Below are 22,761 nucleotides of genomic sequence, written 5' to 3' on the forward strand. Positions count from 1 at the left end.
ACTCCTCAGTTTCATCAGCTTTCCGGGTGACTGGTCTCAGACGATCCCGCAGGTGAAGAAGCCGGAAGTGGAGTTCCTGGGCTGGAATGGTTACACTTGGTCTGCGGTTGTGAGGCCGGTTGGACGTACTGCCAAATTCTCTAAACAACGTTGAATGTGGTAGAGAAATTTAATTAAATTCTCTGGACAGCTCTGGTGGACATTCCTGCAGTCAGCATGCCAATTGTACGCTCCCTCAAAGCTACAGGCATAATGTTGTGTGACAAAACAGCACATTTTAGAGTGGTCTTTATTGTCCCCAGCACTAGGTGCACCTGTTTAATTAGCTTTCTAATATGCCACACCTGTCAGGTAGATGGATTATCTTGTGTTCATATTTTTGTTCAGTATACATGCCAATGCTTTTGCAAATTATTTCATAAACCAATATTCAATTACTTGAATTTATCAAAGGAAAACTATCCAAATAATTATTTTGAAATGTATGTGAAATTAATTGAAATACTTAACTGTATTTGAACCCAGGTCTGATCCAGACCTAAACTAAGCTTAACACTTTTGACCAAGACCTAAACCAAGACCACAAGTATAACCTACACTGAGTGTTCAAAACATTAAGAGCACCTTCCTAATATTGAGTTGCACCTGTATTCACCTGGTCAGTCTATGTCATGGAAAGAGCAGGTATTCTTAATGTTTTGTACACTCACCATAGATGTATGCGTGCTTGATAAACGAAATCTAAAACTCTGTCACTTATGGCAGACCACAAATAATATACCTGAAAGAAAAAGGATGAAAGAAAATGTGTTGAGGGCCTCCCGAGTGGCGCAGCGGTCTAAGGCACTGCAGCGGTCTAAGGCACTGCAGCGGTCTAAGGCACTGCAGCGGTCTAAGGCACTGCAGCGGTCTAAGGCACTGCAGCGGTCTAAAGCACTGCAGCGGTCTAAGGCACTGCAGCGGTCTAAGGCACTGCAGCGGTCTAAGGCACTGCAGCGGTCTAAGGCACTGCAGCGGTCTAAGGCACTGCAGCGGTCTAAGGCACTGCAGCGGTCTAAGGCACTGCAGCGGTCTAAGGCACTGCAGCGGTCTAAGGCACTGCAGCGGTCTAAGGCACTGCAGCGGTCTAAGGCACTGCAGCGGTCTCGGCACTGCAGCGGTCTAAGGCACTGCAGCGGTCTAAGGCACTGCAGCGGTCTAAGGCACTGCAGCGGTCTAAGGCACTGCAGCGGTCTAAGGCACTGCAGCGGTCTAAGGCACTGCAGCGGTCTAAGGCACTGCAGCGGTCTAAGGCACTGCAACGGTCTAAGGCACTGCAACGGTCTAAGGCACTGCAGCGGTCTAAGGCACTGCATCGCTTGAGGAGTCACTACAGACCTGGGTTCGATCCCAGGCTGTGTCATAGCCTACCGCACAATTGGTCCAGCATTGTCCGGGTTAGGGGAGGGTTTGGCCAGTTGGGACATCCTTGTCCCATCACGCTTGAACAACTCTTTGTGGTGGGCTAGACGCCTGCAAGCTGACTTCAGTTGCCAGCTGGACAGTGTTTCCTCTGACATGTTGGTGCGGCTGGCTTCCGGGTTAAGCGAGCAGTGTGGCTTGGCAGGGTTGTGTTTCGGAGGACACATGGCTCTTGACTTTTCCCTCTCCCGAGTCCGTAGGGGAGTTTTAGCGATGGGACAAGACTGTAACTATCAATTTGGGAGAAAAATGGGTAAAAGTACAATAAAATATAGAATTTCTTAAAACAGAGGCTACACAAACAGAGAATGATGCCCAAATGTGATTAAATGCAGGGCTTGGAGAGGCTTTGAAGAAAATATATATTTATCCAGAACAGAATAGATACAGTATAGCACAAGGTCACACTGTGGAAGTGGTACAGATTCTTTGCTCGAAATCAAATAGTTGTTGTCAAATTCGCCAAATTCCGTGAAATCTTTACTTACAAGCATTTCCAAACAATGCAGAGTTGAAAAGTAAGAAACATTTGCACAAAAAAAGGATATAATAACAGAATGAAATATCAATAAAGAGAGTATATACAAGGAGTACCAATGTGCAGGAGTATGAGGTGTTGAGGTTATTGAGGTAATATGTACATGTAGGTTGGGGTAAATGTAACGAGGCAATCCAGATAGATAATAAACAGAGTAGCAGCAGAGTGTGTGTGTGTGTAGTGTGTGTGTGTGTGTAGTGTGTGTAGTGTAGTGTAGTGTGTAGTGTGCATAGAGCTAGTGCAGAAGAGTCAGGGAAAAAGATAGCGGGTCAATGCAAATAGTCCAGGTAGCCATTTGCTTAACTGTTCATTAGTCTTATGGCTTGGGGTTAGAAGCTGTTCATGAGCCTTTTGGCTCCGGTACCACAGTGTGGAGGGCAGTGTGGAGGGCAGTGTGGAGGGCAGTGTGGAGGGCAGTGTGGAGTGCAATAGAGATAGCACAATCTGTGGATCTGTTGGGGCGCAATATGATCTATTTAATGGTTTTCTAAGATACGTGAAATTCTAATAGTTGAACCAATGTGTGTATTTCTCAAATGTGGTGGCAGATTTTGATGTAGCTCTTTTATGCACACTATGTTGTAAGCTCACTATTCTACATATTGAAAAATCAAGCTCGCCTTCTAGAAACACCATGCATGACAAAATGGAACAAAATAGCTTTTCTTGGGCTACCTAAGGATGGCATGCACATCTGGAGTAATTGCTTTTTAACAATAGGCTTGGTTACACTGCTGAGTTCCCATTTGTGAGATGAACTAATTATGGAAATGTGATTCTCCATGCACAACTCCCTGTTTAATAAAACACAAGTAAGACACACACCTCAGGTAGATTGTTTAATAACTTTATATACTGACTTAGAAGTAAGCGGAATACCCAAACACCTTGGTATCAGTTGTAATCCAAGGGATTCCTAACAGCCTTAGAGTAGGAAAACTACAAAAGAAACCTAACAATATGCAAATACAGCGTATTCCAATTTTTCTATGAGACCAGTTGTCATATTCGTGTATGTAGGTGGCAGGGAAGTCAGGCGCAGGAGAAACCAAGTTGGTTAAATATGAAGTATTTAATTAAAACCAAACTCCAAAACCAAAGTACAAAATAAATATGGGTAAAGGATACCCGTCGCACACCGATACACAAACCCATGTAATATAACATACAAACAATCACCGACAAGGACATGAGGGGAAACAGAGGGTTAAATACACAAGTAATTAATGGGATTGGAAACAGGTGTGATGGAAGACGAGACAAAACCAATGGATAATGAAAAACTGATCAATGATGGCTAGAAGACCGGTGACGTCGACCGCCGAGCACCACCCGAACAAGGAGGGGCATCGACTTCGGCAGAAGTCGTGACACCAGTTATGACCCTATTTGGTTATGAGAATGGTCCTCTCTAAGGACCTTCATACAGGTGTTTTAGTCTTTGTTATTATGTTACTTTATATTACTAATTTGATTCAAAACTCTCTGAATAACAGCTTGTGAAGTACTCCCTTTTTGTGGGCTCTTTTCATGTCTTTCACATGCTGCAATAAAAGTGAAATGCGTAAAGCGGAGTGTGTCGTTTGAATATGCATAGGAGTAAAATCAAGTCCGTGCAGCCACAAAAACTGGATTGCAGCAGAAAGACAAAGGAACCCACCACTCATTTCAGGGCTCTGCATTCAGAGGCAGCCCCGTGTGCAGATCAGTCACTGTCAGGGGACGTGCAGGTTGTCAATTGATAATGAAGCATAGAGCTGAAGGCCTTTATCTCCTAATTACAGTGAGCCAGGACTCTCCAGCCCATGTGTTAATACTTGATTTATTTCCTCCTGGCCTGTTCAATAGCACCAGCGTTAATTGGTTTTCCAAATGAGTGTTGAAATATAAGGATCAGGTTTCATTAACAAGAGGGCGCGGCCGACCGCAGCACCCATTATGCATGGCGCCTTGTAAGACATGTTAAGGTCAGCGAGGTGAAAATCCCTGGCTCTGTAAACAAACATGTACTTTATAGATAAGTGATATTGACACAATATACTGTAACAGGACAGTAGCTAATCAATGCTGCTAGAGCGTATCTCATCTTTGAAATCCTATTGTGGCCTTAACCGCTCACTTATAAGGCCACAGTTTCATTTTCTATTGTTTTTTTTCCCATTGAAAGACTTCAACAATAGTTTGTTCAAACTAAAGAAGTATTATATTATATACTGTTTGTATTGAGTGAAAATAATCTGTCACCAAAAAATAGGACCTCAGAATGAGAATAATGTCTAGAGAATGTAGGGACAATTACATTCCATCTTCTCACAATGCAGATACATGATAACCTTGAAATTGCGGTAATATGTCATTGCAGAATTGACATGATCCTGGAATTCTGTCTCCCCTGACTGGTTTACATGTCAGCGGCGGACAGTGCCGAGGCGATGTGGAGAATTCTGTCAGCCGGGTACACTAACAAAACGGTCAATTAGTGAGCTAGGTAGGCCTCTGACCCTGTCATTATGGGAAAAGACTCAGAGAGAGGAAGTGGCATAAGATCCCCTGAACAACTTAATCCCTGACACAATTCCTAACTTGAATTAAGTCAAATCCATGTTCATACTCTTATAAAGCCACACAAGAGCCCAAAGCAGAATTTAAATCGGCTTGAGCCAACAAAAGAGGCAGGCGGTATCTCAGTAGTCTGTAGCTTCATTTGGCAACTTTTTCTCTATCTAGCATGGGTTTATAACAGTAATGGCAAAGTCAACAACACCAAATAGAGGATGTTATTTAATATTTATTACAAGCAGCTGTGAGGGAAGGGAATTATATGATTTGTTTTATGATGACTGTCTCATAAGGCAGCTGTTGAGTATTCTAGCATGGAAGTCTTGGCAGAAATTGTGTTTCCATAACAATAAAGCAGACTTATTCCACATTTTGTTGTGTTACAGCCTGAATTCAAGAAGGATTAAATACACACAATACCCCATAATGAAAAAATGAAACCATGTTTTTGGAAATGTTTGCTAATTTATTGAAAATTAAACAGAAATATCTCATTTATATAAGTATTCACACCCCTGAGTCAATACTTTGTAGAAGCACCTTTGGCAGCGATTACAGCTGTGTGTCTTTTATGGGTAAGTCTCTAAGAGCTTTCCACATCTGGACTGTGCAACATTTGACCATTATTCTTTTCAAAATTCTTCAAGCTCTTGGTAAGCAACTCTAGTGTAGATTTGGCCTTGTGTTTTATGTTATTGTCCTGCTGAAAGGTGAATTCAGCTCCAAGTGTATGTTGGAAAGCAGACTGAATCAGGTTTTCATCTCGGATTTTGCCTATGCTTAGCTCCATTATGTTTATATTTTATCCTGAAAAACTCCCCAGTCCTCAACAATTACAAGCATACCCATAACATGATGCAGCCACCACTATGCTTGAAAATATGGAGAGGTACTCAGTAATGTGTTATTGGATTTTCCCCAAACGTAACACTTTGTATTCAGGACAAAAAGTGAATTGCTTTGCTATTATTTTTTTGCAGTATTACTTTAGTGCCTTGTTGCAAACAGAATGCATGTTTTCGAATATTTTTATTCTGTACAGGCTTCTTTTCTTTTCATTCTGACAATTATGTTAGTATTGTGGAGTAACTACAATGTTGTTGATCCATCCTCAGTTTTCTCCTATCACAGCCATTAAACTCTGTAACTGTTTTAAAGTCACCATTGGCATCAAAATGAAATCCCTGAGTGGTTTCCTTCCGATCCGGCAACTGAGTTAGGAAGGACGCCTGTATCTTTGTAGTGACTGGCTGTGTTGATACATCATCCAAAGTGTAATTAATAACTTCACCATGCTCAAAAAATACAGATGGCAGTGACAGCAGAGTGGATTAAACAGCAGTTTATGCTCCAAGGGATGTTCAATCTCTGCTTTTCTTTTTTACCCATCTACCAATAGGTTCCCTTCTTTGTGAGGCATTGGAATACCTCCCTGGTCAACCCTGTGGTTGAATCTGTGTTTGAAATTCACTTCTCGACTGAGGGACCTCATTCAAAAATCATGTTAAATACTATTATTGCACGAAGAGTGAGTTCATGCAATTTATTATGCAACTTGTTAAGCAAATATTTACTCCTGAACTTATTTAGGCTTGCCATAAAAAAGGGATTGAATACTTATTGACTCAAGACATTTCCGCTTTTCATTTTTAATTTGTTTTTAAAAGAAATCGAAAAACATAATTCCACTTTGACATTAAGGGGGTATTGTGTGTAGGCCAGTGACAAAACCCCCCGCAATTTAATCAATTTTAAATTCAGGCTGTAACACAACAAAATGTGGAAGAAGTCAAGGTGTGTGAAAACTTTCTGAATACGCTGTCGTTGGAGAGTATTGTTATTAATATATATGGAGAAGATTATTGAAGAAGAGTATTGTTATTAATATATATGGAGAAGATTATTGAAGAAGAGTATTGTTATTAATATATATGGAGAAGATTATTGAAGAAGAGTATTGTTATTAATATATATGGAGAAGATTATTGAAGAAGAGTATTGTTATTAATATATTTGGAGAAGATTATTGAAGAAGAGTATTGTTATTAATATATATGGAGAAGATTATTGAAGAAGAGTATTGTTATTAATATATATGGAGAAGATTATTGAAGAAGAGTATTGTTATTAATATATATGGAGAAGATTATTGAAGAAGAGTATTGCAGGATTATAATTGCAGCAGCAAACCCTTGTTCTGATAGGTTATTGCAACAGTCAGATGATGCTCATGACTTTCTATGATTCAACTTCGTACTGACAGTGACAAACATTTGCTGTGAATGCAAAGTGTTTATCATTATCAGTTGAATTGAAATACTTATATTTATAGTAGATCTATAAGTACTGTAATAGATCCTCCAACTTCGATGAATTTTGAAGCTATTAACCTCTTGGGGCTAGGTGGGACGCTAGCGTGCCACCTGTGGTGCACTCCATCAACAGCAGGTGCATTTCAAGAGCGGCAAATTTGAATCCAAATAAATGTCAAAATTCAAATTTTTCAAAAATACAACTATGTTACACCATTTGAAAGATAAACATCTCCTTAATCTAACCACGTTTTACGATTTCAAAAAGGTTTTACGGCGAAAGCATAAATTTAGAGTATGTTAGGACAGTACATTTACAAGAGTTGTGTGTAATGTTTTGTCAAGTCAAAGACAGGGTCACCAAAACCATAAAACCAGCTAAAATGATACACTAACCTTTTACAATCTCCATCAGATGACACTCCTAGGACATTATGTTAGACAATGCATGCATTTTTTGTTCTATCAAGTTCATATTTATATACAAAAACAGCGTTTTACTATGGCATTGATGTTGAGGAAATCGTTTCCCTCCAATAACCGGCAGTCAAGTCAGCGTCACAAATTAAATAATTAAAATTAGAAAACATTGGTAAAATATTATATTGTCATTTAAAGAATTATAGATTTACATCTTTTGAACGCAATCAACTTGCCAGATTTAAAAATAACCTTACTGGGAAATCACACTTTGCAATAATCTGAGCACTGTGCCCAGAAAAATACGCGTTGCGATACAGACTAGACGTCATGTTGGGGAGATCTAAAATCGAAAATACTATGTAAATAATCCATTACCTTTGATTCTCTTCATCAGATGTCACTTCCAGGTATCACAGGTCCATAACGAATGTAGTTTTGTTCAAAAAAGCTCATCATTTATGTCCAAAAATCTCCGTCTCGTTAGCACATGATGTAAGCCAGCCGGACTTCTCGTCATGAACGAGGGGAAAAAATATATTTCCGTTCGTTCAAACATGTCAAACGTTGTATAGCATAAATCATTAGGGCCTTTTTAACCAGAACATGAATAATATTCAAGGTGGACGAATGCATAGCCTTTTATAACGTATTGGAACGAGGGTACCCAACATGAAGTAGCGCGCCAGGTGTCTAATGGGACATCACCGTTCCATGGCTCTTGTTCGGTCAGATCTCCCTCCAGAAGACTCAAAACACTTTGTAAAGGCTGGTGACATCTAGTGGAAGCAATAGGAAGTGCCAAAATATTCCTAAACCCCTGTGTTTTTCAATGGGATAGGTTTAAAGTCAATACAACACATCAGGTATCCACTTCCTGTCAGAAAATGTCTCAGGGTTTTGCCTGCCAAATGAGTTCTGTTATACTCACAGACACCATTCAAACAGTTTTGGAAACTTTAGAGTGTTTTCTATCCATATATAATAAGTATATGCATATTCTAGTTACTGGGTAGGATTAGTAACCAGATTAAATCGGGTACATTTTTTTTATCCAGACGTGCAAATGCTGCCCCCTAGACCCAACAGGTTAAATCGACCAAAAGGAAGAGAGAAGTATTTTACTGTGATGGCAGACTATGTTTTGCAATGTCAGACTTTTCCAGTGTACAAGGATTAGAAGACCGGGGAGATTACAGAATGATGATGATTGACATAAATTAGGCACTTTGAACACCAAGCAAAAAGCTTTAAATAAGCAAGATCCAGCGATTAGAATGGCTTCATCTTCAGAAATGTGACAGAGGAGATAGCAGGGCCAAAAATACACATGGCAGTGACAGCAGAGAGGATTAAACAGCAGCTTTGAAATGAGTAGCTCAGCCTGCAGCCTGGGTCTGCTACAACAGACGTGTCATAATATGAACACTGACTGACTGCAGCCAGGCTCATTAAAGGAAGAGATAATGTATGCCTATTTTACGGTCTTCCCCAGTGTCTAGGTGTACATTATCATATATATATTAGACCTAAAATAAGAGGACTTGCTGAAACAATCGCTCTCTGGGAATTGTGTGTGTTTTAGACAGTGGAGTCTGAAGGAAGTGTTTCACAATCATGACTCAGGGATGACAAGTGTTGTTTCAACAACTACAGAAAACTGAGAATAGACTGTTTTGTAGTATGGACTTTAACTAAATAGTAATGAAGGAAATGGCAGTAAATTCCTCCTTTTTGTATGAATTTTCGAAGCTGTCATCGAGGCAAAGGGTGGCTTGTATGAAGAATCTCAAATATAAAATATATTTTGATTTGTTTAACACTTTTTGGGTTACTACATGACTATGGAAATATGTGTTATTTCATAATTTCATGTCTTCACTATTATTCTACAATGTAGAAAATAGTAAAAAATAAAGAAAAACCCTTGAATGAGTACAGTAGGTGTGTCCAAACGTTTGACTGTTACTATATATATATATATATATATATATATATATATATAGCTGCTCAAAAAAATAAAGGGAACACTTAAACAACACAATGTAACTCCAAGTCAATCACACTTCTGTGAAATCAAACTGTCCACTTAGGAAGCAACAATGATTGACAATAAATTTCACATGCTGTTGTGCAAATGGAATAGACAACAAGTGGAAATTATAGGCAATTAGCAAGACTCCCCCAATAAAGGAGTGGTTCTGCGGGTGGTAACCACAGACCACTTCTCACTTCCTATGCTTCCTGGCTGATGTTGTGGTCACTTTTGAATGCTGGCGGTGCTTTCACTCTAGTGGTAGCATGAGACGGAGTCTACAACCCACACAAGTGGCTCAGGTAGTGCAGCTCATCCAGGATGGCACATCAATGCGAGCTGTGGCAAGAAGGTTTGCTGTGTCTGTCAGCGTAGTGTCCAGAGCATGGAGGCGCTACCAGGAGACAGGCCAGTACATCAGGAGATGTGGAGGAGGCCGTAGGAGGGCAACAACCCGCTACCTCCGCCTTTGTGCAAGGAGGAGCAGGAGAAGCACTGCCAGAGCCCTGCAAAATGACCTCCAGCAGGCCACAAATGTGCATTTGTCTGCTCAAACGGTCAGAAACAGACTCCATGAGGGTGGTATGAGGGCCCGACGTCCACAGGTGGGGGTTGTGCTTACAGCCCAACACCGTGCAGGACGTTTGGCATTTGCCAGAGAACACCAAGATTGGCAAATTCGCCACTGGCGCCCTGTGCTCTTCACAGATGAAAGTAGGTTCACACTGAGCACGTGACAGACGTGACAGAGTCTGGAGACGCCGTGGAGAACGTTCTGCTGCCTGCAACATCCTCCAGCATGACCGGTTTGGCGGTGGGTCAGTCATGGTGTGGGGTGGCATTTCTTTGGGGGGCCGCACAGCCCTCCATGTGCTCGCCAGAGGTAGCCTGACTGCCATTAGGTACCGAGATGAGATCCTCAGACCCCTTGTGAGACCATATGCTGGTGCGGTTGGCCCTGGGTTCCTCCTAATGCAAGACAATGCTATACCTCATGTGACTGGAGTGTGTCAGCAGTTCCTGCAAGAGGAAGGCATTGATGCTATGGACTGGCCCGCCCGTTCCCCAGACCTGAATCCAATTGAGCACATCTGGGACATCATGTCTCGCTCCATCCACCAACGCCACGTTGCACCACAGACTGTCCAGGAGTTGGCGGATGCTTTAGTCCAGGTCTGGGAGGAGATCCCTCAGGAGACCATCCGCCACCTCATCAGGAGCATGCCCAGGCGTTGTAGGGAGGTCATACAGGCACGTGGAGGCCACACACACTACTGAGCCTCATTTTGACTTGTTTTTAAGAACATTACATCAAAGTTGGATCAGCCTGTAGTGTGGTTTTCCACTTTAATTTTGAGTGTGACTCCAAATCCAGACCTCCATGGGTTGATAAATTGGATTTCCATTGATTATTTTTGTGTGATTTTGTTGTCATCACATTCAACTATGTAAAGAAAAAAGTATTTAATAAGATGATTTCTTTCATTCAGATCTAGGATGTGTTGTTTAAGTGTTCCCTTTATTTTTTTGAGCAGTATATATATATATATATATATATAGTTATTTTTACTTCAGTATTACTGTGTACTTCATTGAGCGGCAGGTCTATAGAGAAGTTCCTTTATTCTCTGTGTTGATCATTACAATAGTCACTGATCAATAGTAAAGGTTGTATTTGTGTTGGATCACGGTCAGAGGAGAACATACACCCTGCTAGCAAGACAGCTTCCCTGCAAACCTTAATCAATAGTCTGTGTTAGACATGATTTAATGTTGTCACCCCTCCCATTCAGGGGCTCTATGTGTAACAGAGATCTTTTGCCAATGTAATTAAGCATTGATTTTTTTTTAAATGTCCCAACCCTAAACAATTAGACTCCTGATAGGTTTGAAAAAAGCTGATTGTACATAGAGTTTTCTTAGGTAGCATGCTTTACTTTTTCTCTGACCCGCAGGGCTATGATGATGGATATGACGGTGAATATGATGACCAGAGTTATGATGCCTATGAGGAGAACTACAGCAATCAGTCAAAGAGGTGAGTTAGTGAACAGAAGGCATGCCTTGCTTACTTAAAGGCCCAGTGCAGTCAAAATTCTGTTTCTCTTGTATTATATTGTACAACAACTGATGAAACTAACTCTGTAAAAGTGTGAAGAAATGGGATCAGTGTTATTTCCTGATAGATAGTTGCTGTTTGAAAATGCAATCTACACAGGACCTTCTAATCAGCAGGTTTGTATGGGTGTGTGTTTTGGCTTTCTATGGTGGCATCAAATCAAAATGTATTGGTCTGTACATATATTTTGCAGATGTTATCGTAGGTGTGTGCTTGTGTTTTTCTAGCGCAAACAGTGCAGTAATACCTAACAATACAAAACAATACACACATATCCATGAGGTAAATTGGTTAATAGACCAATAACAAAGAGTTCCAAACCTCTGCCAATAACAGCTAGTTTTCAGTTTTCCCCTTCCATCTCAGACCACTCCTAGGCAGTCCTTGCAAAATTCTTGCTTGAGAATTTGTTTTTTTTTACAGTAAGGTATTAATTGTTACACAGAAATGATTTGATATTGATATAAAAACGGCAGAATTTTTCCTTTAAGCATTCCTCTTATTGCAAGGTGAAATGTATTTTGATTAAGTATGAAACTCAGTTGAATACACATTCACATACTGGGTACACAGACCATTCTCATTCATTTAGAACATTGTCAATTTCTCAGTCTTTGTCTATCCTCTTCCCCAACATATTGATTTTTGTTCTTAGCTGGAGTATTTGCAATATTACTGTGAAACAACCTCTCTCCGAGGGCACTTTGTCTTATTCAGAAGGTTTTTGGTGAAGTTTCTTTCAGATAAACACTTTTAGCACTTTTTAACTTATTGCATATTCATAGAGTTATACCTCTGTGTTTCCTTTATATTTTTTTATATATCCATATACTGTGCTTCACACATCGCTTCAAATTAAATCTACAGCGCAACTCATTCATGGGGATTTAAAGAATGAAGACTATGTACAGTCTGTTTAATCAGAGGATTTTTTTCTTTTCTTTTTGAACTTTCGATTCCATCTGTAAATATTGGACTAACATAACCAGTATTTTTTATCAGCTCTATAGTATCAGTGCCCCATGTTTCCCTCTTCTAAACAACCGTACCATTTTTAACAGACAGCCAATCAGGATGGCAGTTAATCCAAAAGGATTTTGGAATACAGTATCTTGAGGTGGCATCGCTGCACGGTTTACTGTGAGGCTGCCATAAGAGGTGGTGTAGTTGGTTGTGGTGTTATAATGACGACTCATCCTATCTGAGATGTTCTCAACAAAATATAAACTGTACTGCATTAGTGACAGGCCCATTGCCCTTCGTAAAGAGCTTGACTAATGGAAGTTATTATCCTCCTTTTTGTCTCAACATTGTTTTTGAATGATCTTTTTATCTATTTTAGCATTTCTGAATATTACGAATATGGCCACGGAACCAATGACGAAGCCTACAACAATTACGGTAAAAGCGTAACGCATTTGACTTATTTTATTCATACTGTTCTAATGCCCTGAAATGATTGACACAAACCGACTCAATATCCCTGTGTTATTCCCAAAGCTTGAATATTGATGAGAGCTCTTTAAAACCAAGGCTATCATGGCCTCAATCCACCGCCATTATAAAACCTCTATAGCTTCTCCTTTCCTTAAAGAGGCAGTGCAGTCAAACCTAATTTTCATATTTTTTAAATAATATTTCCACACTATGATGTCAAAATAACACTCTGAAATTATGATAATGCTCTTTTAGTATAAAAAAAATGCCTAGAATTTTTGTGTGTTCAGAGATTTTTGCCCACAGCATGACATCACAATCTGATTTGATTATTCTGACCAATGATCAGTCTCCTCATCTGTATATGTATCCTCCTACTTTTAAGGGGGTAAGCGAGTAGGCTCTAGAATCTAGACGGTCCTATCCACCAATCGGGGCTGTGTATGTACATACTGTATATTTAAATGTGTATCAACACGCACACACAACTGAGCATTTTCAATGGTAAAAGGAGGAAAATAAATGATAAATATATTTGGAGTTATTTTCATGAAATAAACACACACAGTGATTTATTACAAGTACAGTGAAGATTTCAAAATACAATTAAAAAGACTGCATGTGGGCTTTAAATTGGACTACCTGCCAGGCTTTGATGAAACACAGTCATGGCTCTGAGCCCTCACTAGAGAGTACTGGCAGCTCCTCCGTCACTATCCATAGAGGAGATAATGTTTCACAGATGAGTTAAAGAAAGATGCCCCATAGTTTTGGCCTAGGCCTGGTCATTCAGGTCCAAGGACCAGCTTTTGTATGTATTGCCCATTGTACCTTTTGGCTAGCTAGCTAGCTAGCTACAGGCCAGGGTTTGATTGGCGATGAAGCACAGCACAATGTGTGTCAGTGATTGCCCAGAGGGCTGACTGATGCCTATTGAAAAGATGGAGGTGGACGTTCCGCCAGCCTTCTGCTTTTTGAACATGTGCCCTCAATGTGGATTAGATAGGATTCCGGACCAGGGATGTTGCTTCTCTTGGCTCTGAGCCCTCTGCTCTCCACTGAAGCTGGTTCTCTGAGCCCTCTGCTCTCCACTGAAGCTGGTTCTCTGAGCCCTCTGCTTTCAACTGAAGCTGGTTCTCTGAGCCCTCTGCTCTCCACTGAAGCTGGTTCTCTGAGCCCTCTGCTCTCCACTGAAGCTGGTTCTCTGAGCCCTCTGCTCTCCACTGAAGCTGGTTCTCTGAGCCCTCTGCTCTCCACTGAAGCTGGTTCTCTGAGCCCTCTGCTTTCCACTGAAGCTGGTTCTCTGAGCCCTCTGCTCTCCACTGAAGCTGGTTCTCTGAGCCCTCTGCTCTCCGCTGAAGCTGGTTCTCTGAGCCCTCTGCTTTCCACTGAAGCTGGTTCTCTGAGCCCTCTGCTCTCCACTGAAGCTGGTTCTCTGAGCCCTCTGCTCTCCACTGAAGCTGGTTCTCTGAGCCCTCTGCTCTCCACTGAAGCTGGTTCTCTGAGCCCTCTGCTCTCCACTGAAGCTGGTTCTCTGAGCCCTCTGCTCTCCACTGAAGCTGGTTCTCTGAGCCCTCTGCTCTCCACTGAAGCTGGTTCTCTGAGCCCTCTGCTCTCCACTGAAGCTGGTTCTCTGAGCCCTCTGCTCTCCACTGAAGCTGGTTCTCTGAGCCCTCTGCTTTCCACTGAAACTGGTTTCCACTGTGGGTCTGCTACAGAATGGTCATTCATTATCAGCACCATGAATTGTGCACCAGGGTGCTGAAGTGTGGACGCAACAATAACCAAAAGGGCAATGATTTGATTTTCTGCTCCATCAATACTTTGTGCCATGGAATCTGCACTCTGCACAGCGAAGGACTGTGCTCTTTATATAATTCTAAAAAAGGAGCTACATCCTGAATGAGCCAGAGCTCAGTTTTCAGCCGACAGAGGACAGAACGCTCATGTCATTAATTTACTGTGCTGAGAGCAGTAGCCCCAGTGGTAATGGCAGCAGAAAACAAGGACCTGAGAATGCTCCCATGGACATGCATGCCCTTGTTTAGAACGATTAACGCCCGAGATATGACAAGGATTTTCTATGGTTTGAATAGCCTGTATTAGCGTAACCCATTTCCAGCTCCCCCAGCAGCTGTAGACCGGTATTGCCTTAAACGTGTAATAGTCTCATGTGAATCAGTATTGCCCGTAGAAAAATAATGATTTGGTCTTATTACTTGGTATGAAATGTGGATGAGGGCATACAGGAGTGTCTAGGGGCACACTGCTCTGTATTTTATGTTCTGCGAGCTTCATGGAGCCTTGATCTCCAGCACGATGCATGATGACACCACAGCTGTTATGAAGACGCTAATTGATCATTAAAGGAGTATGACACTGCATACTCAACCATTCAAGTGGAAAAAACAGTGAGCACGGAGCGAAGCAAGTCTTTGGAGGGAGTCATTGAGTTGGTCATTGACCAAGGCCAGTTTCTACAGGGAAAATGTCGAAGCTGCTTTATTACTTACCTACAGATACACTTTAGTAAACAAAAATATCGGTCACAATTAAACATGTTGTAGATATAGCCAGGAGTAAACAAAACATTGCTCACACCGGTTGGATTGAACCCTTAGTTTGTCTTTGACCCTATAGTTTGTCTTTAGTGTACCAACAAATATTATAGTAGTTCCTTACTTTTACCTTGGTTTGGGTTCTTATCTTACTATATAATGTTGTCTGAACTCTACCTCTTGCAGAAGAGGAGTGGACTACAACCCGTCCGACACTGAAAGCCCCAACAGCAAGGCTCTCACGCGGGGGCTACAGAGAACATCCCTATGGTAGATATTGAAGGTACTACACATCTGTGACCTCCGACATAAGACACCCTTACGATTGTTTTTTTTTTTTTTTTTTACATTCTCCTCCCTCAGGATTTGTCCACAAAGGAAGCACATAGCTACAGTAGATGACCCTTAACCTTTCACACAGTGTCTCTATGATTTTCTTGATAACATGGGCTCTTTTTTTCGAACAACGAGCAGAGAAAACAAAAGGGAGACACTTGTGTTTCAATAAGCTACATTGTAATGTTGTTCTTGGTTGTCCATCATTGTTTGTCCCTCAGAAAAGAAAAGCATGAAGTTGTCACAGAACTTGATGCTTCATGATACCCCTTAGTGAACTTTGATTTTATCAGGGTGACAATAGGATGCTACTATTTAGTGAAGTTAACCAAGTTTATAAATTATTTTTTAAATATTTGTTATGATGTTAGAATTTGATCTTGTAAAACTAATTTACATTTTTTGTGTTGGGGTTGAAAGCAATCAGCTATGTTTGTAGCTTAATACAAGTGCTCTGTTCTGTGTTTAACTTGTATTTGTAAATAAAACGTATATTAAAAAGACCATAAAGCACCATGTGTAAGCTTCTCTAAATAGGTGGCCATAAATTGGTAAATTTGTTTTTCCATAATTTGTTAATAAAGCTGAAACTTTTGGGTAAAAACAGAAACATTTGAAGTACTTGTTTCTAGCACTAAATGCCTGCTTGGTTTCAGGTCATTGCTAAAAATGTTTGGTTTTTTTATACAGAAAGTCCACAAAAAATGACATTTCGAGACTTTCCCAGGCTTGTCTTTCGTAATTTCTGTGCAACAGTATAGATAACATGCATTAACATGATAAAGAATCTTTTGTTAAATAATTTCAAAGTAAGATATAAATTGTTTCTTGAATCTTGGTTAGTCATATTAAATGTATAATGTTTAGACTAATAAATGGATTTTTAACCTATTTTCTAAGTTTGACCTTATTAAACACAAATTCTGACTGACTTGTTTGCACTAGCATGTCTCTGAGAATGATATGGCGATAAAAGAGGTAAGAAAGTCCCCCTATACTACCATAATATTGTCTAAATGCCTTCAACCTTTTGAACTTGGCTCATATACAGTACTCGACATACAGTATGTGAATATTGTAGATATTCACACTCTTATGCCATCACTGAGTGAATGAATGGGATGGACTCAGATTGCCGTGTCTTTTATCAGCAATCCATCAGTGTCTCTGCTATCTCTCTCTTTTTCATTTTTCTTATTCAACCTTAGAAAGCTGCATTTGTACTGTAATTTCCAGTGCTTTTAAATATCACCTCTGCTGAAGGCCATTTAGAGATCTGAATTCTGAAGGCTTATTAAGCGAGTAGATCGTGGGACTCAAAGGATGACTTAACCTTAAGCAGGTAACCCTAATAATAACTAATGTTGCGTTTGCCAATTATAAATGATTATAAAAGTTACTTACACTTAAAAAAGTAAACCTGTCCCTCCTAACCCCCAAATAAGAGCATAGACACTCTAAAACCACTAATTCATGTTAACTAGAAACTTCAAAAATGATCAAAATGAAGAAAATAACACAACAATCCATAAAAGACACTAAAACTAATATTAATGTCTTAACAGCTAAACTTGAGCCATATAACCAGAAAACAAAACAATGCAATAGTTCTTCTGAAATCAAATTGTCATATTCCTATGGCTTTTGTCCTACCCTGAATTGGTTTACTTTTTTGACAGTAACATACTGTAGGCTTTACATCCTGTGTACAGTCCACAATGTTGCATTGCATGCAAACAGGAAGTAGTTCAAATAATTGGTATTTTCCATAGTCTGACACATTTGTATTTCATCATGTTTGATAATGTATGAAATGAAATCTTAATCACATTGTTTTCCCCCTACAGGAGTAACATATTGTGTGAACTGTTCAATAAGGGAAGTGTGAGAGGTAAGTTGAACCTCTTAAGACTACAGTGCCCATTTTTTTTTTGTGCACTAGATTTACTGGTAACTACTGATTTAGATGTTTACATTACTTATTTTATTAATTTCCCACTGTTTTGTAACTCAGAATACATGGTCCTTAGAAAAACAGCTCACCAGATCGACTCGTTTAAGACACAGACATCCCCAGATTTCCTCTCGAGAAGGCAAATGGAAATATATAACTTTTATAGCTGTACGATAAAGAATAAAATTAAATAATTTAAACCTAAAGTAAGTAAAGAAGTAATTTTGTGTGGAGGCCTAATTTAGATGCAAAGCACAGTAGAGCCAAGAAAAGGCATCCTTTTCACAGCACATCTCCCATTGTCGATAGGATTTAAATGGCCAAAGTGTTTAGATTTTCACACATTTGGACATTCACTCATGCAATGATATTTTGAGTAAATTAATAAAGAAGGTGAAATATTTTGGTTAGATGTTCCTAAAACTGAAACTATATATGGACATATTATAAAGTATAAAAAGGCTGATTCATTCACATGTCATGAATTCACTATGATATCATCATATTTCTATAGGGTTTGTTTTATTTGTATTGTGTACTAGATCATATACATTGAAACGTTTTTTTTTCTTTCTCAGACATAAATAAACAATTCCAGGTGAAAGCCAAAGGTCGTAGCTTTCTAGGGAGGGGAAACACTACTACATTATTAAAACATTACCTTTCTAACGAGGGGAAACACTACTACATTATTAAAACATTACCTTTTTTCTAGATTGATGAATACAGCATTAATTCATTTTCTAAACTATCGTTATAAGGGAAGCTATATAAAGTACATTGTAACCTGGCGTCCAGTAGTTGCATGAGTAGGCAATTTGCCATGATAAAGAGCTTTGAAGTTGTTTGGCAAGCATCCTATTTCAGTCCCCACTTCGCCCAAGGGAAGGGGATAGTTGTCTCTAGAATAAACATGCTAGTTAGACAGAGAGCAAGCCCGAGAGACCTGAAAGTTCTGTGTTGCTGCTCCGATTTCTTAAAAGGATTAATTCTACCATGATATTGAGTTCTGGGCAGTGCTACTTCAACACAACAAAAGGAGAAAGCAATTAATATGTACATTTCCAATAGTGCAAAGTAAACAGCGCTGAATACTAACGCTAGCTTGTTGTTCCTTGGAAGGGGACTGGTCCATCTGTCTATTATGTGATGGGGAAGCAGATTGTGACCCTGTTTGTTGTTCTGTGCACAATGCTTTGCAGGGATTTTCATCTTAATGCATTTGCTCACTGCATTGTGTACCTTTGGAAATATAGCAAAATACACACATTCAAAACATGACGTTGCACATTAACATAAACTAATACACACACATTCAGAATATGAAAAGTAACATTAACATAACAAAACAAAAAAATACACCTACCATAAACATTACCATAGTAATGACACCTCAATGACAATGTTCATTTTTAGCTACAACATTTTATAATTTCAATAAAACAAGATAGGTTGCTGTAATGATGCTTAGCAAACACAGGAATAGCTTGCTGTTGGACATTTGCAGTTTCTATTGCTAAGTACCATAGCATTCCCTTGACAAAAACCCTCAAATGGAGAAAATGTTTTTCCTTTCTTTTAAATGATAGACTTGGTTTAAAAATCAAGCAAGTAGAAGAACTGCATGTTTGAGTAACACAATACAATGAATCATATACTCAACAGAAATGCATAGCAGCAGATACATGCTCGAAGGTAAAGTCTGTGCTGAAGGATGCAGTCTTGTTGGATAGAATGTACAGATTAATTGCACACGAATGCCAGTCTTTGGGGAGTATCTCTGCTCTAATGGAACTGTGCCCTTCTACTGCAATGCTGGGAACGTCTGGGTAATTAACAGTTCAATAAAAAATGATGCATCCTTCTTCGCTATTTTAGCAAGGCAAATCTAATGGTAAAGTAAAATAGTAATATCTAGTTAGACCAGGGGTTTTCAAACTGGGGTCCGCAGACCCCTAGAGGTACTGCAGGGGGTCCACAAATGTTTATATTTTTAGCAAAATTATTTGTTGGGATTTTTTTATGTGAAAAAGTATTATTTCATGAATATCCCTAGCTGCACCAGAATGCCATCGTGGATACCATTTGTATGTCTCTGCGTCCTCCAGTATGAAGGAAGTTAGTTTCACGAGCCAATGCCAGCTAGCGTTAGCACAATGACTGGAATTCTACATGAACACTTATCATGCTAGCTGTTCCTGTTTATTCGACTCTGGGAAGTAGATAAAGGGCAAGATCTCAGACTATCCCTTTAATGTGGAGGAAATTACAGTAATTGACAGTAATTACAGTCATTACAGTTACAGTAATTAATTGTAATTAATTACAGTAATTACAGTAATTAATTACAGTTTTGTTCTGTATAGAAAATTCTTTGAAAAAAAAAATGTCAGTGTCAACTTAAATGACCGAAACCAGATAGAAGGCATGCAGACATTGTATTGAGCTATATATATTTTTTGACAGTACCATCTTGAAAACTAACAATCAAATAAAAGCTAGACAGTCCCCCCCAAAAAAATTATGGGCATTCAGGGTACATACATGCCCATTGATTTTGTTATAAAGTTTGAGCAGAGGAACAGCATTAGCCATGACAAAATGCGTAGAATTACAGGAAATTAGCTTTAAAACTGCTAAATGTTCTCTACCGCCAAGATACATTTTGAGCTACTGTAATAAACTATTTTCATACTTCCTCTTCCAACCAACTGTTTACCAAATATCTTAATTTTAAAATGTTGTTTACTTCTACTTGCCATTATCATTCACCTGATGATATGATTGTTTTTTCCTAACATAATGATTGGGGATCCCTGGGTCTCCGGTTTGTCTGGGCGTGGTTCTCTGGTCAAGAAAAGTTTGAAAATCCCTTAGTTAGAGAACACTGAACTAAGCATAGGAATTGAGTAAGATTTTTTTAGGTAACTTTTTTTATGGTAGCCTCTGGTTGCCTATTTTAAAACAGGGTCCCATCGGTAATTAGTCTGGTAAATACGAGGCTACCCTCAACCTAGATTAGACCACAAACATAAACAATAGAGATGTAGGCATCTCTACCCTAAAATAGCTGGGATAGAGTTATTCTCTGGCCTCAAACCGCTGCATTAATATGTGGCTAAACTGCCCTCTGTTCACCATTCATTTCCTCATGATTGGCGTCACTATCATCAAATCTCCCTTAAACAAAGAGATTAAAAACAGAATGGTGTTTATCTATGTGAACGCAAGGTAATTATTGAGATTGACATTCCATCTGAATTAATTCCATGCTGTTAACCTCTACTTTTTTTCGGGGGGTTTCACGGTATTCAGGGACAGCTGGCTTGGCTTAAATCCCCTGCAGTTTAGAGCATTCCAGTGGATTTATTAACACTTCCCATACCTTTCTGGAGTAGGATCCCATTATATGTCTTACCTGAGGTCATACAAGGAACATGAAGTATAAATGTGTTAATCTTAAATGCCTTAAGGGCTGAGCTGGGATCTTTTTTACAATGTACAGGTAACTGACAAAATAAAGGAAACACCTTTACATAAAGTGTCTTAGTAAGGTGTTGAGCCACCATGAGCCAGAACAGCTTCAATGCACATTGGCAGAGGTTCTGCAAGTGTCTGGAACTCTATTGGAGGGACGCAACACCATTCTTCCATGAGAAATTCCATCATTTGGTGTTTTGTTGATGGTGGTGGAGAACCCTGTCTCAGGTGTTGCTCCGGAATCTCCCATAAGTGTTCAATTGGGTTGAGATCTGGTGACTGAAACTGCCATGTCATGTGGTTTACATCGTTTTCATGCTCATCAAACCATTCAGTGACCACTCATGCCCTGTGGATGGGGGCATCGTCATCCTATTGGGGCATAGCCATGGTAACCAAAATTATGGCCTGCCCAGAATTTTTATTCATGACCCTAAACATGATGGGATGTTAATTGCTTTATTAACTCATGAACCATACCTTTGTGGAAGCACCTGCTTTCCATATACTTTGGCCTAGATCCAATCAGCTCAGGCATTAACCCGCTATAGCCGACACCCACATAGCGGGTGTTTTGGCAGTGTCGGAGGTGTAACTGCGTTAGAAATGTCAAATCGGTGAGCTGCTGCTCGTGTGGTCATTGTCACGAAGCCACACCCATCCCACTCGCGTTAGAAATTCAGAATGACAAAGTGTCGGCTATATGGAAATAATGACACACAAATGTAAAATCATTCAACGAAATAATGAGGACTTCTATCAGCCTAATTGAGGTGTAGATTAGGCTAGCCTACATCTCAGTGTTCAAACTTGTAAAAAAGGCTGTATTAAATTTCTCTTAATGAGACAATGTCCGCTTTAGGTATAATAATGGGTGCCGCTTGTGGATTTGACTGCTTTTATGCAGTTCCACCTCTCCGATACCGCCAAAACAACCGCTATGCGGGTGTCGGCTAGTGCAGATCTGACAGAATCTATCCCTTTGTGTTAGTGTTTCCATTATTTTGGCCATTACCTGTAGATATAAAGAGATGCAGTGATAGTGGCCACTGGCCAGCTCAGATGCTTCCTGTCATTTATGAGTTTCTGAAGCAACGGTGGCGTAGTGGGAAGACTGATCTTGATAAGGACTAGCCACTAAATAGATTTTTCATTAATTTCTGAACTAGATATTAGATAAACCTCCTGCAAACTATTCTCTATCTATTGATTGCAAAAGTACTGTACTTGCCATTAATTTAATACCGAACTTCATCTGCAGAGCTGATTATTAAGATGTGAACCAGCTGTTGCTATGGCTTCAACTCTGAAAATGAGATCCTTCAATATGTAACATCTATCTGGTTTAAATGCGTATTACTGCAGGTGCAAAGGATCATGAATAATTAACTCTTGCATAGACTTTGTTAAAGCATGTTACAGTAGCTTCGGGGCATGTGCTTGGTGTAGAAGGCAAGGCAACGTAGCACACTTGTGTCTTATAGAGCATTACCTATAAAGTGATTAGATTACCTTAAATCCTTGTACATCAGTTCTCATTATTATGGAATAA

At 39.7% G+C, this 22,761-nt stretch overlaps 1 protein-coding gene across 3 annotated transcripts in view; it reads left to right on the plus strand.

Moving 5' to 3' along the window:
• Positions 1 to 22,761, plus strand: part of LOC106589783 (KH domain-containing, RNA-binding, signal transduction-associated protein 2) — a 127,649-nt gene that overhangs the window by 99,931 nt on the left and 4,957 nt on the right. For 2 of the 3 annotated variants that reach the window (XR_001324906.2, XM_045710326.1), the window contains exons 7-10: positions 11,281 to 11,363; positions 12,787 to 12,845; positions 15,626 to 15,722; positions 17,623 to 17,666. Coding sequence is in view for 2 of the 3 variants with exons in the window: in XM_045710326.1 (XP_045566282.1) it covers positions 11,281 to 11,363; positions 12,787 to 12,845; positions 15,626 to 15,720 (237 nt within the window). In the remaining variant the exon portion in view is untranslated. Of the gene's footprint in view, positions 1 to 11,280; positions 11,364 to 12,786; positions 12,846 to 15,625; positions 17,544 to 17,622; positions 17,667 to 22,761 lie in introns of those variants that run through there. The other variant, XM_014180115.2, reaches the window with a different exon arrangement.

This window comes from Salmo salar, chromosome ssa28 (assembly GCF_905237065.1).
Source record: "Salmo salar chromosome ssa28, Ssal_v3.1, whole genome shotgun sequence".
NCBI classification, from domain to species: Eukaryota; Metazoa; Chordata; class Actinopteri; order Salmoniformes; family Salmonidae; genus Salmo; species Salmo salar.